Source organism: Lithobates pipiens, unplaced genomic scaffold, assembly GCF_037356315.1.
Source record: "Lithobates pipiens isolate NorthernLeopardFrog02 unplaced genomic scaffold, aLitPip1_a1.2 Scaffold_13, whole genome shotgun sequence".
Lineage (NCBI taxonomy): Eukaryota > Metazoa > Chordata > Amphibia > Anura > Ranidae > Lithobates > Lithobates pipiens.
The window spans coordinates 227,052,239-227,072,760 of record NW_027507718.1 but is presented as its reverse complement, the minus strand read 5'-3'; the positions used below and the strand labels follow the sequence as shown (position 1 = coordinate 227,072,760).

Sequence of the window (20,522 nt, the reverse complement as noted above, 5' to 3'; positions counted from 1 at the left end):
CGTATAGGTTTAGGAGATATTTCTTGGACCTACAGGTAAGCCTTAATCTAGGCTTACCTGTAGGTCAAAGTGGTTTGTAAGGGTTTACAACCACTTTAAAATGGCCCGACTGCGAGGTGAAATGTACCTATTATTGTGTATCTCACGTTGCATAATATATATATATAATTTATTGTTTTAGCAGACACCCTAGGGAATAAAATGGTGGTCATTGCAACTTTTTATGTTACACAGTATTTGTGCATCAAATTTTTCAAACGCATTTTTGAAAAATTTTGGGAAAGAAACTGTTTCATAAATAAAAGAGTTTAAAAAAACACACTAAAGTTAGCTTGATTTTTATTTATTTTTTATATATGTATAATGTGAAAGATGATGTTACGCCAAGTAAATAGATACCTAACATCTCACACTCGTTTGTGGAATGGGGCCAAACTTCAGTACTTAAAAATCCCCATAGGTGACTCTTTAAATTTTTTTACAGGTTACATGTTTACAGTTACAGAGGAGGTCTAGTGTTAGAATTATTGCTCTCGCTCTGATGATCTGAGAGTATGTAACCTGTGTGTATATGGCTCTGATACCAGCCAGTGCCTCACCAGCCACTGACCTCACCGCACGTCCCTGATAAGCACTAGTCCATTTAACATGGTTTCCTCTGGGCCATATTCACACCTCTGCGTCTTCCACTTGTGTTCCTTTTCTGTAAAGTATCGGGTACCTATTGGCCCACGCCTATGCAGTTTGCTTTTGAGCGTTTCTGCAGTGCTTTTTGTGTTTTTTACAGCGATTTGCGTTTTTTTGTGTTTTTTTTTTTTATTTAGGCAAATTTGTTGGACAGATTTAAAAATGCAAATCGCTGCCAAAATGCGCTTTTCTGCAGCTCCTCTATTAAACCCCCCCCAAAAAAAGAAGCGTTTTTTTCGGTGACCCTTTCCAAAAACGCAGAAGCACAAAAATGTTTTGATGTGAACGTGTTCCATCGGAACCTATGTTAAAAATAATGTTCCGCGTTTCTGCAAAAAGAATGAAAAAACACGTTTGTGTGAATGGAGCCTTTTTTTTTTTTTTTTTTTTTTTACCGAAGCAGGTTGCGTTTTTGGTTCCATAGACTTTAATGGAAACGCATTAAAAAAAAAAACACAGTGCTTGCGTTTTTGATGGGTTTCTCCCGTATGACAGCAGACACCTCTAAAAAATAAAAATGCGCAAAATGCATCAAAAATACGAAAAACGCATCGACTGCAACCTGCATAGGTGTGAAGCAGGCTTTAGGTGGAAACAATGTGTGTGCGTGAGGTAGCCTTCTTTGCGTGTTTACAGGCGTTCCCATTCAAGTCTATGAGGTCCATTTCTACCTCAGAAGCAGCGCTGATAAATTATTATTATTGTGTTTATTTCTATATATATATATATATATATATATATATATATACTAGTGTATGTGTTATATAAATCTTACGCTAATATCACATATGTGCTGGAAGCTTCTGTGCACATTCTGGCCAGGTGACGGCTGTTTGTAGTATGATGAAAAGCAGTCAAGAGTGGTACTTTTACCTCAGCCTGGCGACTGGACAGGATAGAGTTAACCCCCCCTCCCCACCTCAGCCCTGAATCTTCAGCTTATCACAAGCCGGCTCAGCAGCAGCCGAACCAATGAGCAGCCTGAGCCCGCCTCCTGCTGCCCGGCCAATCACCGCTGTGCTCAAGGACGCTTCCTGCTTGGCCAGCTGGGGAAAGTGAATGTGAAGTTTGTCGCCTGTTTACTTTGTTAATTAGGAGCTGAATTTCCACTTCATTGAAGCCTTCTGTAACCTGGGGAGCCTGCTGGGTGTCTGCACTGAGTCCTCAACCACGCTTCTCATTCAGGACACCTCCACTGCAAGGAGCCTTCTCCACCTTCTCCACCTTCTCCACTCCCTCAACCCCTTTCCTTCTCTGGTGTCATTAACCAGCCTGACCACAGAGCCTCACCTGGGTTTGGAAGGACCTATGCCTGTTGTCTGTGTCAGGATAGCAATCTAGAGCAGAGGTTTCTTCTGCTTTCCCAAGCAGACCTCACCCTATACATTCCCACCCAACATATGCTGCACTTTGCTGTTCTTATTCCTCCAAGGGAGGAGCTGAGAAGTCCATCCAAATATTATGCTGAGATCTTTCCTGCCATCTGGACACAGTTTTGACAACTCTAGAGATATCTTAATCAAACGTAGATCTTTGTCCTGAAAAGGTCCCAAGGTTGCGTCCATGTCCACATTAAGTACCCTCCAGATCAAAGAGGCCAACGCTCACCTGGCAGCGTTGCACCAGCGAGTGGCCGAGCTTGAAGGCACCATAAGGGAGCAGGCGGAGAGCCTGATCCGGAAAGACGAGCATTACCAAGCACTTTTAAAGAAGATCGTGGATGCCAAAGACAGGTAGGTTACGTCAACTGCTGGTTTCTTCCAACTTATCCATGAAAATTGTATCAAATACTTACTGTCGGTTTTTTATCTGGTGCCAATCGATGGCAGCATACTACCATGTGTATGCTGTCATGTTGGTGCCAGGAATGACAGCTCCAGATTTTGCTCCATCCTCTTACTGGGTCTTGGTAACTTGGAAAATCTGGGTTTGGGTCTACGTTATTTACAGCCCATTTACACAGGTATCTATTTTTTTTATTTTTTATTCCTTTTTAAAAACAGTAATTCCAGTTGGCATATACTAGCAGTATACACCCATGTCTGTAAGCCCCCAGTCACATTGGAGAGACTTGTCATGCAATTTGACCAATTGCATAATAAGTCACAGCCTATTGCCAGCAATTGCTCCGTTCAAATCGGTGTGATGTTGACTTTGTGGTGCCCCACCAATTTGAAAAAGTAGTTCCTGCACTACTTTAAGTGATTTTGGGTGCGACTTGCATAGACATCTGTGCATAAGCCGTGCAGATGTTTTCCAAGTCGTGCAGCTTTGAAATTGTGCGATTTCAGATGAAGTTGCATGATTTTAAAGCTGCAGCCAATGTGAATGGGGGCTTAACCACTTTCAGACCGGACCATTTTGCTGGCTTAAGACCAGACCACTTTTTGCGATTCGCTACTGCGTCGCTTTAACTGACAATTGCACGGTTGTGCGAGGTGGCTCCCAAACAAAATCAACGTCCTTTTTTTCCCCATAAATAAAGCTTTCTTTTGGTGGTATTTGATCACCCCTGCGGTTTTTATTTTTTGTGCTATAAAGAAAAATAGAGTGACAATTTTGAAAAAAACTCAATATTTTTTACTTTTTGTTATAAATATCCCCCAAAAATATATAACACATTTTTTTTTTTCCCTCAGTTTAGGCCAATACGCATTCTTCTACATATTTTTGGTAAAAAAAAAAATCGCAAAAAGGGATTATTGATTAGTTTGTGCAAAAGTTATAGCGTTTACAAAATAGGGGATAGTTTTATGGCATTTCTATTAATATTTTTTTACTAGTAATGGCGGCGATCAGCATTTTTTTTTTTTATTTATTTTTTTATTGTGACTGCGACATTATGGCGGACATATCGGACATTTTTGACACATTTTTGGGACCATTGTCATTTATACAGCAATCAGTGCTATACAAATGCACTGATTCCTGTGTAAATTACACTGGCAGTGAAGGGGGTAACTGTGGGGGGGCTGGGCTTTGTGTTAGTGAACACTGATCTCTGCTCCAATCACATGGAGCAGAGATCAGTGTCACTTGTTGCTATGCAGAATGGGGAGATTCTGTTTACAATGGCATCTCCCCATTCAGCCTCCCCGTGAGGCGATCGATGTGTAATACCATTGGACAGAGCAGGTAAGTATGTAGGACTGCAACTAACGTTTATTTTCATAATCGATTAATCGGCCGATTAATTTTTTCGACGAATCAAATAAAATCATTAAAAAAACTTAATATGCCATTTTTCCGTTTTATTTAAATGTAATAATGAAAAAACTGAGTGTTACACTCAAACTGCAGAATGCAACACCAACGATGAGGCACTATTCCCCTCCCGGCAACACCAATGATGGGGCACTACTATTCCACCCACCCCCGGAAAAAAACAATGATGGGGCACCACCCCCCCCCAAGAATACTTAGGAGTGTCAGGATGGGGCACTTGTCATAAACGTGTATGTTTTATCTTACTGTTATATTAACCACTACCTTTTCACAGTCAGTGTGCAGCTCGGCTCCCCTTGCAGCTGCTTCTCGCCTCTCTGTTCCCTTCAGGCTCGGTTCACACAGGGGCGGCACGACTTGCAGCGCGACTCACAGACGCGACCTGCAAACGACTTCAGCGGCGACTTGCAAAACGACTTCTGTATAGAAGTCAATGCAAGTCGCCTGAAGTCGCCCCAAAAGTAGTACAGGAACCTTTTTTCTAAGTCGGAGCGACTTGAGTCGCTCCTATTAGAACGGTTCCATAGTACAGAACGGAGCGCGACTTGTCAGGCGGCTAAGTCGCCTGGACAAGTCGCCCCTGTGCGAACCAAGCCTGAGGCGGCAGCAGTGGGTGGGGCTGAGAAGATCAGTGGAGAGTTGACGTCAGAGGAGAGCCACGGATGTGCCTTGTAACATACGGCGGCGCCCTGTACACAGACAGGAGGAGGATTTATTTAACGGGCGAACAGGGAGGAGGGGTGTGGACCAAATAATCAATAATGAAAATCGTCGTCAATGACTTTCATTATCGATTATTATCGATTAATCGTTACGGCCCTATAAGAGATATAATATTATTATATTTTTTTTTTTTTTTCCGGGGAAAAAAAAAAATTTCCTTTACAACCGCTTGAAAGTCCGTATAACCATATATAGTTAGTCAGGTTGAAAAAAGACACAAGTTCATCCAGTTCAACCTTAAAAACAAATAAATAAAATAAGAAATAATCGTACAATCCAAATACCCAATTTTATGCCCACAATTGATCCAGAGGAAGGCGAAAAAAACCCCCAGCAGAGCATGCTCCAATTTGCTACAGCAGGGGAAAAAAATTCCTTCCTGATCCCCCAAGAGGCAATCGGATTTTCCCTGGATCAACTTTACCTATGTTAGTACCCAGTTATATTATGTACATTCAGGAAAGTATCCAGGCCTTTCTTAAAGCAATCTACTGAGCTGGCCAGAACCACCTCTGGCGGGAGTCTATTCCACATTTTCACAGCTCTAACTGTGAAGAAACCTTTCTATACTTGAAGATGAAATCTCTTCCTCTAGACGTAAAGAGTGCCCCCTTGTCCTCTGGGTTGACTGTACAGAGAACAACTCAACACCAAGTTCACTATATGGACCCCTAATATATTTGAACATGTTGATCATATCCCCCCTTATTCTCATCTTCTCAAGAGTGAATAAATTCAGTTCCTCTAATCTTTCCTCATAGCTGAGCTCCTCCATGCCTCTTATCAGTTTGGTTGCCCTTCTCTGCACTTTCTCCAGTTCCCCGATATCCTTTTTGAGAACTGGTGCCCAAAACTGAACTGCATATTCCAGGTGAGGTCTTACTAATGATTTGAACAGGGGCAAAATGATATCTCCCTCTCTGGAGTCCATACCTCTCTTAATACAAGAAAGGACTTTGCTCGCTTTGGAAACAGCAGCTTGGCATTGCATGTTATTATTGAGCTTATGATCTACCAAAACCCCCAGATCCTTCTCCACTATGGATCCCCCCAGTTGTACTCCCACTAGCGTGTATAATGCATGCATATTCTTAGCCCCCAAGTACATAACTTTACATTTCTCAACATTAAACCTCATCTGCCACATAGTCGCCCAATTAGACAGTGTATTGAGGTCGGCTTGTAAATTGGAGACATCCTGTAAGGATGTTATTCCACTGCATATCTTGGTGTCATCTGCAAAGACAGAAATGTTACTTTTGATCCCAGACCCAATATCATTTATAAAGATGTTAAAAAGTAAGGGTCCCAGCACTGAACCTTGGGGTACACCACTGATAACCTTAGACCATTCAGAGTAAGAATCATATGGCTCCTGACACACAGGTTGTGCCTGATCCGATTAGCAGAGGATCTGCAAACAGATCCCCCAATGAATGGAAGCAGAATGGATGAAACTTTTGTGACATCCATATCTGTTCATATTATACTTTTTTTTTTTTTTTTTTCCCCATTTATTTTTTTAATGCTGCATGTCAATACTGGAGCTTTGCGGACCCATATTAGATCTATGTATGGTCAAATGTTTTATATTTGATTATGTCTGATCTGTCATGTTTAGGTCTGAAAAAGCGGAAAAGGGCCTTAATTTACTTTTACATTGACTTTAACATGGGCTAACAGACATTCCAATTAGGGTCTCCCAAAAAAAAACAAAAAAAACGGACAAGTGACTGTTCTTGAACTATTTATGTAAATTGTATGTATTTGTAGATCACGTGATTAAGATGGACTAAAAGTGGAACTAAATGCAGCAATACTAACCTCTTTTTCAAGGGTCTACTGCCCGCTACGTCCCTCGGTGCCAGCATCTTCTACCTGGCGTCTTCCCAGTGCTTGTCTTCGGCTGTCTTGATTGGCCAGTGCAGGATGACCTCATTCTGCACATTCGCGGGAGCCATTCTTCCCAGCACAGCACTGCATACACCGCTCCATTTACATTATTAAGAGGATTGCAAACAGGCAGGTAGGTTGGTTTTATTGCAGAAAAGACCTTGAATGTTTCTTCTGCAATAAAGAGCCTTCCTGTCAGCAAAAAATAAAAATTTGCTTTCAGTTCCACTTTAGAATTGAACAAAGCTGGACTATTCAAAAAAAACTCAGCAGGCGATGTATGTGTGGAGCACTGCGTAAATTGACAGCGCTATATGTATATAAATAATATGTAATAGAGGAACATCTTAATGAGGCACAATGTACAGGGATAGGGACAATTGTAGTTACGCACCCACACTCGCTCAGGTTGAACTGGATGGACTGGTGTCTTTATTCAACCTTACTAACTATGCAACTATGATGGACTCCGAATCATGTGGCTGCAATTAGAGCCAGTGACCGAGGTCATATCATATACAGAAGTTTTGTCGCCTCTTGAGCATTACATCCAATTGAAAGGGCCTCCAGAAGACTGCATTACAAATAAGTGCATTTGACAGGCATCAGATGAAGGTAAGTATACATTAATGGAAGGGGAGGATGGTTTAGCTTGGGTCAGGGGAAGAGGCAAAAAGCAGTGGCGGCCGTCCCATATGGGGTGCAGGGGTGCCCCCCCCCCCCCAAATCCATGTGCCCAGCCCATAATCTACATGCCGGCTGGATTTCGTTGGCTTCAATAAAGGGTGGGTTCAGGGCACAGAGCACTGCGCCCTGTGCCCACCCAGTTCACTATTGTCTTCTCGATTCTCCTGTCGGCCAATGCAAGTGAGGGGGGCATGTTTGTTTGCTCCCCCCCCCAAAAAAAAATATTGAGCACCAGCCGCCATTGGCAAAAAGATTAAGTGCGCTTATCGTTTAACCACTTGCTAGGGAGCACGCACAGGGGAGGCTGTCATATTCACATCCGCGGTGTGGCCATCATTCAGCCATAGCGCGGATGTCAAGTGGTTAAGGCAACACCAATTTATAAATAATATAACAAAAAAATCCTTCCAAATTTCTGCTTGTCCCACCAGGAGAGAAAAGGCTATCGGCAGAATCTTCATGATTGGACAAGCGTCTTAACCTACAATTGCTGTGGCCCTATCTGCTCACCCCTATATCTTTACAGGACCAGGCATCTGACATGCTTAGAAGTGTGTTGGATGCTGTAAATTGGAGGAACTTTTTTTTTAAAGCCGAGCTGCTTTTTGCTGTTTGTATGTAATGGAACAGCGACAGGCGATTTTACACAGGGTTCCTGCCCATAGCTGTCCACACCCACCTGTGATTCCTGCTACTAATATTCACGGACTCTTGCTGCAGGAATTCCTAGGCCATATCTGTGTGAATGAGGCCTAAGTATGTCACACTGATTCAGAAATTCATCAAGCATAAAGGAGAGAGGAAAAAAGACACCCACCTTGCTTCCCATTCAAAATCCATCACAGGTGCATAACCTCTTTCATCTCAGTGCTCCATGGAACTGGATTCCAAGACATCTTAGGGCTGTTTAGGAGGCTGCCATCTTCTGACATCTGCCTTATTGCTTGTTCGTTAGGGTGACGACTGTCCAGTAATACCACAGCTCTCCTCATAGTGTTTCTGTGCTCCATATTTTACCAAAAGGATCTTCACAAACTGACAAAGAAACATTGGGTGCAAGTATTAAAAATCTTCATATCGTTCTTTATGGGCACATTTGATGTATATATGGGACACACGGCACTTTGAGGACCTCCTAACAATATGCATTTTCCCTCACCGACGTTCCTGTCATCTTAGATACTTTCCTGATTACTGCGATTATGCCATTCTGTGTAAATCTGGTTTCTTTTGAATGCTGGTGCTAGCATATCAAATGTAACCCTTATTAAAAAGTTTTAGTGTCCAAATCCCTTCTTGATTCATCTCTAGATGACAATCGGATATCACAAGTCTGTGCAAATAATACAGTATTGTCTTCAGCTGGGTGAGGGGCGGCTGGCCAGCTGAAAATTGTCTTTATTTAGATTATATACCAATCGCCAACACAAACCATCTGCCTACAAAGAGTGTTTGTCCTAAGAAAATCAAGCAGTTATTGAAGAAGATGCAACGTTTTACTAGACGTTTTATGTGCAGCTTCCCCTGGTATTGTGTGGCAAGGCTCTTGCAGAGGATCAAATAGAGGGTGGAAGTTGTACCTAAGGCAGCAATAAATGTAACAAAAGGCAAACACATTTAAAGAAATCTGTAATCAATTAAAGAGAAACTATTGTGTTTTCTTACATTTAATAAACTTCCCAGGGGACCAAGCGCATATAGCGCTTGGTCCCTTTTTAAACGGTTACCCCGTTGTCCCCATAACACGCATCTATATGCTGGCTATAGCTCCACCCCCTTTTCAAGCCCAAATTATGGGCATTCCTGTGGGGTGAGGTATAGCACAGAGCTCCTCTAATTTGAATGTTATTCACTTTTATGAATGTAACGACACCCGAGTATGAAAGGGGTTAAAGCCGTTTAGGACATTCCATTTCTGAACACAAAGGCAGCTAACGAACCCTCCAATTAGCCAAACAAAAAAGCCCCCCCCCCCCCCTAAGTAGGAGACGAGGCTCTGTACGGAGAGTCAAACAGGAATCTGACTATTTTTTTATTAGAACCAGAATACAGTCTTATATACAGTAGAAGAGGAGGTCCTCCCTTCTGCTCATATTACTCTAACAATACAACTGTAACCAGAAACAGAATTAACATGAACTAATTAACTAACTCCTTAAAGCAGCCAATGTGACTCCGTGCTCTCCTGGGCATTGTATGATTAATCAGAATTTCACTACAGGTCAGACTTGTTGTCACTGAGATTCACACATTAGTATAAACGCAGGACACCTTCTCACAATAGCAGGAGCTAAGTACAATTAACAATACAAACAGTGATCCCCCTAAGCCTAGTTGGCAACAAACTATAGTAGGAGTAGACTGTCCGGCTCCTACCCAATTCTAGAGGCCAATGTGATCAGCTCTCACAACTAACATGTTGAGTTCAGAATCAAACAAACCAAGAATAGTCTTTACATATATCCTGGGAGATATTGTGGATAAATATTATTGTCTCATTTTAAGTAATCCAAGATATATTTTTTTAGTCACCCTGTGCCAAAAAGTGACTCCCGTCACAATGAACAATCAGCACTGCTCGTTCATTAAAGAGGAAGTAAAACCAGATGAGTTTACTTCCTCTTTCATTCCCTGCAAAGTTAAAGCATAATGGACTACTATGCATCGCATAGTAGTCCATTATGTGTCACTTACCTGACACAGGAGCCAGCGATGTCACCGTTGTCCCCTGTAGTCCGGCGCATCCATCTTCTCGGTGGGTCTCGCTGCCCCGCCACTGTGCATGGGAGCCGCCACGTGCGGCATATTCGCCGTTTACGGTGCTGCGCTCAGTGCGCCTGCGCGCCGCTGTCTACGGCGCATGCGCCGTAGACAGCGGTGCCTGTCTTTCGGCAAATATCTCCTAAACCGCGTAGGTTTAGGAGATATTTCTTGGACCTACAGGTAAGCCTTAATCTAGGCTTACCTGTAGGTGAAAGTGTGTTGTAAGGGTTTACAACCACTTTAATATCAGTGACCAACAACTCAGAGTTGTGGCTCTGTGTTTATCAGCAGCTGCCTGCACACATACACACCCTGACCAATGATCATAGTAGGAAAAGAACATGTGTAAAGCATCTGTTGATGCTCTGTATGTGTACAAGCAGCTGCAGGTACATTACACAGAGCCCCATGAATGAATAAGCAGCGCTGCTCATTCGTTCATAACAGTAACTGATCACTCAGACCTGCGTGTCAGCGGCTTCTTTAGACATGCATACACAGCCTGTCTAGTGCATCCTGCAGCGTGGGAGCTTTTACTTTATGAATTAACAATCGCTGATGATGGGCCAGTGCAGTTCTGGTCTGAACCCTGCTGCCAGAGACCAGAGCTGTCATTCACAAATCTGTGTGTACACACGCGCGCCTCCAACCACGCTGCTTAGAAAGTAAGGCACAGATTTATGCTATATGCACTTTGTTCCTTTTGGAAGATGGAAAAATAAAAAATGTATAATGATACACATTGGCTTTTGTTACTAATCTACCAAAATGCTGATAGCAGCAACTGACAATCTACCGTACCCTTGCAGTGCTCCCCTAGGTAGTAGAGGAACAGGCTGTATTGCTTACCCTGGGACTGGACCTGCAGCTTGCTGAGATGTGTGATGTGTCCCAGGAGGCTGCAGGTAAGAGGGGCTTGCCTAAGTGCACATTCTCCCCCAGACAAGATTTGAGGCAGTAGAAGTGGGTACCTGTCAAAAAAGGTTTAGTTTATGACCAGCTTTATGTGGTACTCTTGTTGTCATAAAATGTGAATGCTGTATACACATTTCTGGTGTGCTGACTCGGTTTAAGATTGTTTTAGTTTCCTACTTATTTACCATTTTTAAAGCATGTATATTACAAAATGAAATAGGCAGATTTTGAGTGAATAATTTTTTTTGTATTTTTTTTCTTATAATCAGCTGAATAGCGTATAATGCACATAATTGATGTTATGGTTTCCACATTTTCACAGGGAGTTGACTGAAATTCAGAAGAGACTGATACATTCTGAAGAAGAAACACAAAGACTAGCAGCAACTATTAAGGATAAGGACAGGGAGCTGGAGCGGGCCCGACATCATAGCCGACTTCTGGTTCAGATATGTCAAAGGCGACCACTCTTGGAAGCTTTGGTTTCTGTCATGGCTGAGGCAGAAGGAATACCTTGTTTGCCTGCCCTAGAGGTTGAGAGAAGCAATGGTCTCCTAAATTCTGTAGACTACCTTCAGAGCGAGGAAGACCTTGAAGACTCTGATACAGACAGAACACTTTTTGGAACAACTGTCTGAGATAAATACAGTGTATTGGTATTTACACTACATATCTGCATTTTTAAATGTAACTCGAGCCAAAACCTTTTATTTTTTTTAAAATTTTGGATGGAATGGGGGAGATTGAGAACCTGTCAAGTGTTCCTTTTGGGGAGGTTCATCCTCACTTCCTTACCTGTGCTAGTAGTGTTTTGGGAAAGGGAAATCTCCAGTGAGGCCACAATAAAAAAAAAAAAGACAATGGAGGTTCTAATTTCCTTTTTGTACTATTAAACAAGGATTTTATTGCTGTTGTGTTTCTGTTCAAGACATTTCCACTTACTCCCTGTCTTGTTGATAGTCAATGAGACTGGAACTGAGTGGAACCCCAATGTGCAGATGCACAGACAGCAATTAAAGGAAACATTAAATGGTTTGGGGTCTGTTTAATATAAACAGACATTAGTGTTTTTTTTTTTTTTTTTTTTTTTTTTTTTTTTTTTTTTTTTTATAATTGTATATCTATACATATCTGGTACAGATTGAAAACTTTTTATAACTTCGAGGGCTCATTTACATTTCTGCTGTGTGTTAACACACAATGGGGGTTATTTACGAAAGGCAAATCCACTTTGCACTGCAAGTGCACTTGGAAGTAATGTCACTGTAGATCCGAGGGGGACATGCAAGGAAATTTAAAACGTATTTTAGCGTGCACATGATTGGATGATAAAATCAGCAGAGCTTCCCCTCATTTCAGATCTACCCCTCAGATTTACAGCGACTGCACTTCCAAATGCACTTGTAGTGCAAAGTGGATTTGCCTTTCGTAAATAACCCCCATTGTGTATTATTGAAAATAATGGGCTGCCAATCCACCAAAATGTCCTGAAAATTGAAGTCACAATGTTTGAAACGCACCATGATTGCATTGCCTTTCCGTTGAATGAATGGCAATCCATATAAGTGGGCCTTAAAGTTTATCTATAGCCAAAATATTTGTTTTTATAACTATTGCTGCTGTGGCAGACAGTGATGATGTCACAATTTTACAGTGCTCATTAGAAAAGGAGCAATGAGTAATCCGTAAATAAGTACACCCTTTTGTGTTGATGGCGGTTTACAGGCTGGTCCACATCTGTGCAGGTGTGTTACCATCTCCATTAGCCAAAAAAAAAGAAAACTGTCACGTTTTAAAAATGCTTGTGTAAAAATACATTTTATGGGTTTTTTTGTTTATTTTTATAAAAAATCAAGGTTATGATTTTTTATTTTATTTTATAGAATTTATAATTAATAGTTAATTTTACCATGTGTAAATTACATGAAAGTGAACTAGAAGTGCACTAGAACCTTTCATGTCTCAGGGGCCCAATGGGAGAAATTCAGGCGTAGGAGGTTTTAATGAATATTACTTCTCGCCTTTTGGGAAGCTACACTCCCTCCCCCGTGACCTGCTTCCCTCCTCTTTCTGAGAACTTAATGGACAACTGTAAATAATTCCCAGTCTAGAATTAGAATTTTTAAAGAGGTCTCTCCTATCACAGCTGCCATTTCGCAGTAGTTCAATGAGCCAGTAAGCTGACTAATGCATTTACTCTCCTAGTGCTCCTGAACCTCTTCTTCTCCCCCTCACTTCTGTTTGGTTGGAGCAAGCAGTGCACGTTATTTACGAGCATGCGCTCTGTTCTATGCAAACTACAAATCCCATGGTACATGGTTCCTATTTCATCTTGGTAGTAAGCAAGAGAGGGGGACTTGCATTCCTACATACATTGAGAAGGAACACAGCCACCTTCTAACAGGAAGCTGGATCACAGCAGCAAAAGTTTAAAAATACATACTTGAATATAATTTATTTTTTTCTTTTAAACCAGAGTTTAGTGTCATTTTAATTTGGGGCTGGTAGGACAGGTACTATTCTTGGATGAAGTTTTTATTTCTTGATAAACTTGCGTTGTTTGGAAATAATATGGCATAAGTCAGAATCCCATCTTTTAAAGCGGTAATAAATGTTAAACTAGAAAAAAATACATTCTCCCTGCAAGGAAAAGGCATAATGTGCTAGTATGCAGCGCATACTAGCACATTATGAAAGACTTGCCTAGAAACAAAGCCCTCCAGCGGTACGCTGTCACCGCTGCAGAGGCTTCCATCTTCACCCAGTCTTCCGTTCCAGGTTCGCGGGCTGCTTGAATTGCCAAGCCACAATGATGTCACTCCCGCGCATGCACAGGGCTCTGAAGGATTGGCATAGGTATGTTCTCTGAGCGCATGTGCTGGTGACGCTACTGACTGCTGCTTACTAGAATATCTCCTAAATGGTGCACGTTTAGGAGATATTCATTTAACCTATAGGTAAGCATTATAATAAGCTTACCTGTAGGTTGAAATACAAAAGAGTTTACTACCACTTTAGGAAATCCTGTAATGGGGGGGGAAAAAAAAACATAAAAAACAAAGTTCTTGCAAAGAACAAAACCAGTGTCTGCTGGTTCTTCTCGCTGGTCTATACATCGCTACAGGACACGGGCAGATTGAGCACTTAAGCTGGCCATACTTTATACCATTTTCTTTTTCAATTTTCTTTAGATTTACCATCAACTATGTAGTGCAAGGGCCTGCCGGATTGCATACAAATGGAAAGTATTTAAGTTTGACCTTAGATTATATGCTTTTGGTAAATCTAAAAGGAAAATTGGATAATGTATGGCCACACAGTGGGGGAGAATTGGATATCTGTCCCTCCCATACGTGTGCTGGATGCTGAAATTTTTTTCAGGTAGCTGTATCTCTGCTTTTTGGAGAGGTACTTTTTTTTTTTTTTTTTTTTTTTTTTTTCTCCATTTTTGTTCTTTTGATAGTCTTTTTACAGTGTATTTCTAGCAAAACCTTTTATATTTAAAAATAAAATATATAAAAAAAGGTTTAAGCCCTTGCTAATTTATTTTTTGCTGTCTGTACCATTGGGGAGGTTTCCTTTTTATTTCCTGGATCGCAACAGGAACTCTTGGACTTTTGGATTTTCCCTTGCTTTCTTTCTCCTTGATAGTAATCATCAGTAAGAATACAGTATGGATTTCTCTATGCAACAAAAAAAAACGAAAACAAAAGTTTTTGTCCAGAAATATACTTTAAATAGCTGAATTCTTTATATGCAAACTATTTTAGCTGCCAAGTGATTTTGTAATTTTGTGATAATGTTGATTTGTTGCCCAATCAGGTGAGACAAGGAGCCAAAATGCGGCAGCAGTAAATATCGGTGTAATTTGTGTGGTTGGCAGTGTTGCAGTGCATGAATTGGTAGACTGGCTGAACAGAAGTAGCTATCAATTTGGCAGATATAACTATTCACCTTTTATGTATGTATTTTGTTGTTAATCTGCCTCATTTCTTTAACACAAAAGATCTAATTCCCAAAAATTAAATTTTTTATTTTTTTTTGTTCTGTGGAAGAAAAAAAACCTGCATGTAGTCATTTCAGCTAATCTTGTTCTTATTTGTGCCTGCCTATGTATTTCACCACACCAAAGATAACCAAAGGCTCTGTCTTGTATCGCCTTTCTTTGTGTTTCATTAAGAAATACGGTTAACCACACCTTCACAAAAAATTCTGAGGCATAGGTAAACAAGGATTTAAAGGGAACCTGTAGATTTAAAATTAAATAATAACTTTTATAGATGTTATTTTGTATTCTTCTACAAGACTGTGAAGCTATTATAAATATATAAATATCCTTGTCAGTCTTTGGGAACCACCAGTGACTCCATTAAAACAGAAATTAAGTACAAAGCCTCTATGGTGGACATGCTCATTGGGGGGTACCAGTGTCCAAGCTGGGCCACTTTCACGCTGATCTGGTACACTTCCCCTGCAGCATAGTGTACCCACGGGTTAGCCATGCTATGCCATACACTTCTATTATGTCCCGCGATTTTGGTGCACTTTCTGAAAGCCTACCCAAAAGTCCTGTATTCAAGACTTTTGGTGAACTTTTAGAAAGCGCACACAAACCGCAAGACATAATAGAAATCTATGGCAAAGCGCAGCTAACTCACACGAAAACTGGGAGTGCACTGCACCTGCGCTGGAGAAGTGCATCGGATCAGTGTGAAAGGGACCTTGCACCCAAGCTCCCGGGATTGGGTGCTACCATGGCCAATACAGCTTTGTAGAACATTTTTTTTTTTTTTTTTTTTTTTTTTTTTAACTTTCCCTTAGTGAGTATCGGTAAATCTTTGCAAAATGATGGGCAGATTTTTTTTTTATTTGCCAAACGATAAAACTAACAGTCCCAATTTCAGATGGTGCACATTTTACTATAACTGTAATGTTTAGCAGAAAGTTATTGATGTTGCTTTCATATTTTTCAAGCATGCTGGGACATGTTAATCTGGCTATAGTTATGGTATAACTACAGATGAGGAAATGTTAGTTTTGGATGTATACGGACTAAATCCTGTATCGGTCCATTCATCAATGCCCGTTTTATTGGAAATGCATTTTAAGCCGAAGTTCCATTTATTTCTATGTGGCTAGTTCACATATATGTGCTGCAGCTTAGTCCATTTTCAAATTTTTATTTATTTTTTTTGAATAGGGCATTTTATGTATTTACAAATGTTAAAAAAAGCGGAGTTCCACCCAAAAGTGGAACTTCTGCTCATTGTACGCCTCCCCTACTCCGGTGCCACATTTGGCACCATTTGGGGGGGAGGGGGGACAGCATACCTGTCTTTCACGGGTATGCTTTCCCCACTTTCTGGGAGCCTCAGCCGCAGGTATTGATGTCACGGCTGGGCCTACCACCTCCTTCCTCCTCCTTTCCCTGTCGCCGAGCCAGTAGGAGAGAGGAGTGGAGCCTCGCGCATGCGCAGTAGAGTTCCCGGCGTGATGCTGTAAGGCTTCACTGCCGGGTCCCTTACTTGCAATGAAGGCGGCCGACAGCTGATGGAAACATCAGCTGCGGTGCCAACATCGCTGGACTCCAGGACAGGCAAGTGTCCGATTTTATTAAAAGTCAGCAGCTGCAGTATGTGCAGCTGCTGGCTTTTTAATTTTTGCGGCTTTGGGCGGATCTCCGCTTTAAGCAGTTTTATTAAAATGAATGGTAAATGCACAAAAAAAAAAAAAAAAAAAAAAAACATGCATCAGAACCATGCAAAACCTGTGTTGGATGTTTTTTCCCTCATTTTGCAAAATGCATAAAAAAGAAAAAAAAAAATGTGTGTATAAAAAGTGCAACCAAAATTTGCATGATTACTTATACAAGTATTAAAGGGCCCTGCATTTTCCTTTTGTTACTTCTCCAGGTAACCCCTGGTACTTGTGCAGAAGGTAACCTGAAATCTCCACGATGGGGACACAAATAGAAACATATAACTGATAGAGAATGCAACATTTAAAATGAATAACTACTACCACTTTGACACGAACGAGGATTTTCACCTAATGGGAATACAGAGTGTGTTAACACATTGTTGTGATTATTTACATTAAACTGATCACCGTTGCATATATGAAAAAAATGTAAAACTACAGGTTTTTTTTTTTCCTTTTTTAAAATTTTTGCTTGTTTTTCAATTAATTTACATCATGGTGATTCTAATTGTAGTTGCATTCTGTTTTGTGTTTGACAAAATTTATATTTTCTAATTTTTTTAAAAGCACTATTCAGCATACCAGTGTGTTATGAAAATTGTATTATTTCTTCACTGTGCTGATTGTATACGGTATCTACAAGGGAAATATCAGGGATTTATAAGATAATAAATATTTACTATATATATATTTTACACATAAGTGCTCTGTTGTGTGTGTGTTTTTTTTTTTTTTTTTTTACATGTTTTTTTTTTTTTTTTTTTTTTTTTTTTTTTAATTCTATTTATATAAAATGTTTATTTTATAAATTAAATGGGTTTCAAAAAGCATTATGGATTTCCCTAAGGTAAGAGCACAACAGAAGCAGTTTGCCTTCAGGCCTATTCTCGGTTTAAAACTCCATAATCTTCACAGAAGAGGCTGCTCTGACTCAATCAGATGTGTACTGAACTCTGTAAGCAGCAGGTTGCTTTTTATTTATTTATTTTTATTTTTTTATTTTTTTTTAAACAGGATAGGCAAGAATAGAAAAGCGTATATGCAAAAAGAAGCTTAGAGCTGACAATAACATCTACAAATGATACTTTTTGCAATTTTTCATATCTACAATGACATCTCAAATGGCTAACATAAGTAGCAGAACTAAATAGTAAGCAAGATAAAAAAGGGAACATACTGCATGTATCTGCATAATTTTATATTTTTAAATGGGGTTTTTTTTATTTTTATTTTTGCATTATTGAACAATGTTAGCTTTACACCAGCCATACATGTATCAATTTAATATTTCAAATCTCACATTTTTCATCAATATTTCTTTTAAAATTATTTAACTGGTTTCAGTCTACCTTAAATGAGTTGTAAATCCTTGTGGTTTTTCACCTTAATGCAATCTATGCATTAAGGTGAAAAACCTGTGTTGCAGTAGCCCCCCAGAGCCCCCCTTTTTCTTACCTGAGCCCGATCGTTCCAGCGACAGGGATGAGCACAGCGGCTCCAGCTGCTGTTTCAGGTCCTTATCGGCTACACTGATAGCAGAGCAACCATTGGCTCCTGCTTCTGTCAATCAAATCCAGTGACACAGGGGTCGGGGGGGCAGGGCTGAGCCCTACTGTCTGTGTCAATGGACGCAGCCACAGGACTCGGGAGCCAAGTGCCCCCATGGATTGCGGCTCTCTGTGGGGGTACTTGTCAGGAGCGCTACTGGGGGACCCCAGAAAAGGAGGTTTGGGGCTGCTCTGTGCAAAACCCTTGTACAGAGCAGGTAAGTATGACATGTTTTTTTTTTTTTTTTTTTGTTTTTTTTAAACTTAACTTAGAGGAAGTGCTGTTTTTATTAATCAAGCAAATTCATCCACCAAATTGTTAAACCATAATTTTCATAGCAATATTGGTTCACTGCTTGGTCAATAAAGCAGGCCATGGACACATCACAAGGTAACTTTACAATCTCATTTGCCTGCAGATATGTAGTGCAAGGGGCCACTTGATGATTGGATATAAATTGAATGCTTTGTTCAGGTAGTCCCATACAGTACAGGGCTGTTGGTAATTCTAAAGAAGATGGTATAGTCAGATTAGAAGGTTTAGACTATGTTCATCTAAAATCATTTGGATAAATGCAGGAATATTTAGTGTTGAGCATTGGTGTTCTGTCAAATCATGTTCTTTCCCTGATCAATGGGTAATCTAATTACAATCTGATAAATGTATGTCCAGCTTTTGGCTCTGTGCACAGGGCATTCAGCCTAAAAGAGTGCATTGAGACAAATAGAACCAGCCACACAAATGTTTGCTGAAGTATTTGGTCCCTGTTCTTTAAAAGCCTTGTACACACTGCTGTTGTTTTTTTTTTTTTTTTTTTTTTTTTTTTAATTCAACCCAGTGGGCTCAATGGAAAAAAACTTACAGCTTGCCTTGGAGCTGCTGTACTAATAATCCTAATCTAATTGTTAGTACAACCAAATGTTGGCTGGTTTCTATTGAACCAGCCGATGCTGCCCGACAATGGGCCCGTGTGTACAGGACTTAATGGGTCAGCCCCCTTAGAATTGATACTGAGAAGTTAAACCAGTGGTTGTCAACTTATGAGCTGAAGGGGGGCCTCAAATGCGGCCAAAGGGCTGCACATAATGTTCACTATATGTAATGCTTAAAGCGGAGGTCCACCCTAAAATGGACCTCCGCTCATCGGAATCCCCCCCCCCCCCCTCCGGCGCCACAATCGGCACCTTTCAGGGGGGAGGGGGGTGCAGTTACCTGGATAATCCAGGTAACTGCACCCACTTCCGGGCTAGCTCTCTGCGGAACGGGGCGTACGTTCTGCAAGCGCCCGCCCCCTTCAGCAAGTGCCCCGCTGCCTGCTGGGAAACACACAGCTCCCAGAGGCAGCGGGGACCGTCCGGATTGCGCCGCGCGGCTTGCGCATGCGCAGTAGGGAACCGGGAAATGAAGCCGAAAGGCTCCATTTCCTGATTCCCATACCCAAGATGGCGGCGGGACCCGGCAGCCGAGCGAGCGATCGGCTTCGGGTGCCGACATCGCGGGCGCGCTGGACAGGTAAGTGTCAGGTAAGTGTCATTTAAAAGTCAGCAGCTGCAGTATTTGTAGCTGCTGGCTTTTAAAAAAAAAAAAAAACGCGGAGTCCCGGTGGACTCCCGCTTTAAGAGGACTTTCAGAGATTGCAGACCTAATAGAGGAAATGAGGGTCAGAAAGTGTGGACAGGCTGCATTTTTGCCTGGGGCTATGCTACAGAAGACAATACAAAACTGGGAACATTATACATGAGGCTAGTAGAGATCAATGCTATTAATGTAATCGATATTTCCACTACAGACTGCTGAGTTCAGAGGGACACACACCATACTCCAAAGGGCCACAGGTTAGGCACCAGGGTGTTACACCATCAAGGTTTCCTATATCTCCCGAGGACTCTGGTGGTAAGATCTTTGCTTGAGTTCCCAGATTTGCACCTAATTGGCTTCCAATCCCCCCCTCCCCTTTTTTTTTTTAATTCTTTTTAAGTGAATACAGTTTCAACAGGCTTTATATATTCTATTCCTACTCACTGGTGAATGCTCTCCTATAGGAGAGAAGGCAGGAAAATGTAGAGAAAAATGTAATTACTACATTAAACACAGAATAGATAGCATTGCAGTGGCCTGATATTCTCCTAAGAAGAGAGAAAGTGCCTAAAGCAAAGCCTATAGCATTTTTGTGGACAGATGCTGCAGAGGCCATGTTCATACTGTTTGATTGCGGTAAGGTGTGCATTGCATATGTTGGTGCGATACAGTGCCATTATTTCAGAATGGCACTCTAACCTACCTTGCTGACAGACGTGAGTTGCAGTGCACCACAACACATGGTAATTCACTTTGGTGCATTGTGGGGTGCTGCATTACAAAAATAGCCCTTGCACTTTTGG

General features: G+C 41.1%; 2 protein-coding genes across 2 annotated transcripts in view; one reads left to right on the top strand and one right to left on the bottom strand.

Annotated features, from left to right (window-relative positions):
• The window catches only part of CAPS (calcyphosine), a 92,231-nt gene that overhangs the window by 68,826 nt on the left and 2,883 nt on the right, over window positions 1-20,522 (bottom strand). The window contains exon 2 of the mRNA XM_077476289.1: window positions 8,033-8,250. The gene's annotated coding sequence lies outside the window, so the exon portion shown is untranslated. The remainder of the gene's footprint in view (window positions 1-8,032; window positions 8,251-20,522) is intronic.
• Window positions 1,690-17,295, top strand: VMAC (vimentin type intermediate filament associated coiled-coil protein). Its single transcript, XM_077476291.1, has 2 exons — window positions 1,690-2,420; window positions 11,216-17,295. Exons 1-2 carry the CDS (start codon window positions 2,251-2,253, stop codon window positions 11,529-11,531), a joined length of 486 nt encoding a protein of 161 aa, XP_077332417.1. The 5' UTR covers window positions 1,690-2,250; the 3' UTR covers window positions 11,532-17,295.

Excerpts from the sequence above, each read along its gene's own strand:
- VMAC (XM_077476291.1), top strand. The coding sequence starts at position 2,251 with ATGTCCACATTAAGTACCCTCCAGATCAAAGAGGCCAACGCTCACCTG. Across the intron at positions 2,421-11,215 it reads ATCGTGGATGCCAAAGACAG|GGAGTTGACTGAAATTCAGA; the intron begins GTAGGTTACGTC and ends ACATTTTCACAG.